The sequence below is a fragment of the Lactuca virosa genome, chromosome 1 (assembly GCF_052849685.1).
Source record: "Lactuca virosa cultivar CGN04683 chromosome 1, Lactuca_virosa_CGN04683_v6, whole genome shotgun sequence".
In the NCBI taxonomy this organism is placed as follows: Eukaryota; Viridiplantae; Streptophyta; class Magnoliopsida; order Asterales; family Asteraceae; genus Lactuca; species Lactuca virosa.
The window spans coordinates 181,737,481-181,740,852 of NC_136426.1; the positions used below are offsets into that span (position 1 = coordinate 181,737,481).

The window sequence follows — 3,372 nt, forward strand, 5'->3', positions numbered from 1 at the left end:
GAAATAATAATGGCGATGTTCAGGATCCTGATGTGTGTTCGGGATCCAAAGACTCCTTTAAGATTTGGGATCCTTGATAGGTATAAGGATCCTTAGATATCTTTTATATCCGGGATCCTAGATAGGATTGAGGATCTTGGCCCTAACAAGGATGAGAGCTGTATTTGTGACTCTTGCATGTGTTTATATGTGTTATTTGGGCGGGGCCCGATTATGCATGTTCTATATGGGTGGGGCCTAATTATTTAGGCAAGGCTTGTTATGTAGTTTGGACAGGGCTTGTCATGCAGTTTGGGCGGGGCCCGTTTATATGTATGTGGTATTTTGGGAAACTCATTAAGTTTTGTGCTTACGGCTTTTTGGTTTCATGTTTTTAGGTACTTCTATTTCGAAAGGGAAGGACCGACATGATCGCACAACATACGCACATGTTCCGCATTCTATGATTGTTTTATACTCTAATGGTTATTTGATACATTTTATACTTTGAGTCAGTTTTTGGAATGAATGAATGAATGTTTTGAGTTAACTAAAAGAAAATTTTTACTTAGCATTTTCAGGATGTTACAATATTTAGTTCTCTAATGCACTGTTAGGGCCAAGATCATCAATCCTATCCAGGATTCCGAATCTCAAAAATATCTAAGGATCCTTAAACCTATCAAGGGTCCCAAATCTTAAAGGAGTCTTAGGATCCTGAACATACATCAGGATCCTGAAGATCACCATTATTATTTCCTAACAATTTTAAAGGCTATATTTCTTGTTTATTTCTCACATGTGCATAAATGGTCAACATAAGACTCATTCACAACAGAGAATCAGTCCAACCAGGCTTAAGACCCGGAAATACCAAGTCAAAGCACGTTGTAAATACCAACTCAGCAGGATCCCGGAAATATCGGACATTTAGTTAATTAACCTAGACTATAAATACACCTGTAAAACTCACACAAGGGACACAATTCTCTGACACCTTACTCATGTAGACTCAGTTTATCATTTGTAATTGTGTTATCAAGTTCATCTCTATAATTTATGTTCAAATCAATAGGATCATACAAGGCAGGTGATCATGATCACCTCCCAAGGTTTTATGTCAGAGATCCTAGCAAGGATCAAGGGATTTCCTTGTAAACCTCCTGTGTTATTTTGATTTCAATTACATATTCACATTAATAACAACACCACAGCCTCTCATGAAATTTGGTTGATATCCATCTATTCGATTTTAACCAAAACAATTTGGCGCCCACCGTGGGGTCGTGGTGTTCATAATCCCCGAAAAATCATGTCAACACAATCAGCTCTATCTTCTTCCTCTATTCCTATTGTTTCCTTTAAAAATCTCCAACCTCCTCCAAGCAAACCTCTAGGTCTGAAGAAAGCCTCTGAAACTTCTCAGAAGAGCATCTCTCCAAATACCGGTTGTGGAGGTCTAGGATCCCAAGGATCTTCTGCAAATACCGGATGTGGAGGTCTCGGATCCCAAGGATCTTAGGATCCTCCTGTAGTGATTTCCAACAATGAGCTCTTTGCTATGATGAAGGGACTCGAACAACAAGTTACTCAAAAGCCGAAGGACAACATGACGATGCTCAAGGAAATGGAGAGAACAAGGGCGGAGATCCATAAGCCCCAAGGAGCGGCACCCTCGATCTTGTATCCCAAGATCCTAAACTTTGATAATGTAGGATCCTCAGGAAACCGCCCGGAGATAGGATCCTCAACACTAACACCTACTCCCATTTGGGGTGCAACTCCAAACGAGCAATCCCATGTGATCCATGATCCTGATGAAATATTCATCACTCCTAATAACAAGGATCCTAGTAACTTCGTGAATAATAATCTTTTTAATACTAACTTTATGGACTTTGATACATGAATAAGCTCGCTCATAGCCAAGGAACTTCAGCAGTTAAGGGAGATGATCTTAAGTGTACCCAGAGTGATCCAACCTATACTAGAGGTATCTCCCACGAGCCACAGGATCTCAAGATTTGCTCATGCAATAGATGAAGTCCCAAAGCGCTTCCAAACTCCCAACACGAAGCCTTACGATGGAACCACAAATCCTGAAGAATGTGGGGCATAATACAGAGAAAGAATGGAGATCATCACCATTCCCACACATCTATAGGAAGCCTGTTTATGCAAGGGTTTCTGGCTCCACTCTCACAGGATCAACGTTGAAATGGCTTCTCAATGTTCCTCTTTATTACTTGTTTTGCTCATTTAGTTAATCTTTTCAATAGGCAATTTTTTATAACAGGACATTCGAAAGGATCACTAATGAACTCCATTTAGTACTCCAGGATCCTAACAATTCCTTTAGGAATTTTATAAGCAGGTTTGGCAGGGAAGAGTTGAATATTCCTAATATCAACATAGTCACTGTCGTGGAAGCCTTCAAGATGGGTTTAAAGAAGGATCCTCCTTTTTATGAGGATCTTGTAATGACCTTATGTAGGAAAACAGATGAAGTCAGAAATAGAACATTGAGGTTCATTGGACTTCAAGAAGGAAAGGAGATCCTGAAGAGGACCAGCTCCCTAAACGCATATGACAATCCTATTAGGAAGGCTGATTCCTCGACCCAAAGATCCTATAAGCCGAAACCATATTCCAAACCTAGTCATCATAGGGTTAATGCTCTTGCGGATGAAAGGGAGGAAGATGAATTCCCTAGGATCACTGACAATTGTTTTACTATGGATGTTTCAGGTCTAATCTTTGCCATGCAGGATCTTGTTGAGAAAGCAAGGTGGCAAAGGAAAGAAGAGAAATCGAGTGGCTGGAAAGACAAGTCTAAATGGTGCGCATACCATGAAGATTTCAGCCACATCAATAAGGATTGCATAGCCCTCAGAAAAGAGATTAGCTATCTTCTAAGCAAAGGACATCTCAAATAGATCCTAGGAAGACAAAAAGAAAGATTGAAGGAAAAAGAGTAGGATCCTGCAATGATCCTGGAAAAACTAGGATCCCCTCCTTCGAATGCCAAGAGAAAGAAAAAAAGACCCCGGAAGAAGACATCGATAACAGAAGGGTCAAGGTGAATGAAGGATCCTCGATGAAAATCATATTGTTAGATGCTCTGACCAGGATGAACATCCCAGAATCCGAGATAATCAAAAGATCCTCAATAGTAATGGGATTCAGCGGTGAAACAAAGCATACAATTGGAGAAATCAAACTACCTATCTACATCGAAGGGTTAAAATATATGCAACGCCTTTATGTTACTAATGCTTTGTCTTCCTATGGTGTTCTATTAGCTAGTCCACAGATCCTTGACGTGAAAGCAGTTCCATTCATGTACCATCAATGTGTCAAAATGCCTACCCCTTGGGGGACAATAAAGATCCT

The 3,372-nt window shown here is 40.1% G+C and overlaps 1 protein-coding gene across 1 annotated transcript; it reads left to right on the forward strand.

Annotated features, from left to right (window-relative positions):
- The first annotated feature begins 2,063 nt into the window (after nucleotides 1-2,063).
- LOC145124875 (uncharacterized) lies at nucleotides 2,064-2,915 on the forward strand. Its single transcript, XM_079060358.1, has 2 exons — nucleotides 2,064-2,227; nucleotides 2,276-2,915. Exons 1-2 carry the CDS (start codon nucleotides 2,064-2,066, stop codon nucleotides 2,913-2,915), a joined length of 804 nt encoding a protein of 267 aa, XP_078916484.1.
- The last annotated feature ends 457 nt before the right edge of the window (nucleotides 2,916-3,372 follow it).

What these genes read in the sequence shown, in the direction of transcription:
- LOC145124875 (XM_079060358.1), top strand. Translation starts at nt 2,064, where the DNA reads ATGGAACCACAAATCCTGAAGAATGTGGGGCATAATACAGAGAAAGAA. An exon ending in AATGTTCCTCTTTATTACTT is followed by an intron (nt 2,228 to 2,275) that starts GTTTTGCTCATT and finishes TTTTTATAACAG; the next exon opens with GACATTCGAAAGGATCACTA.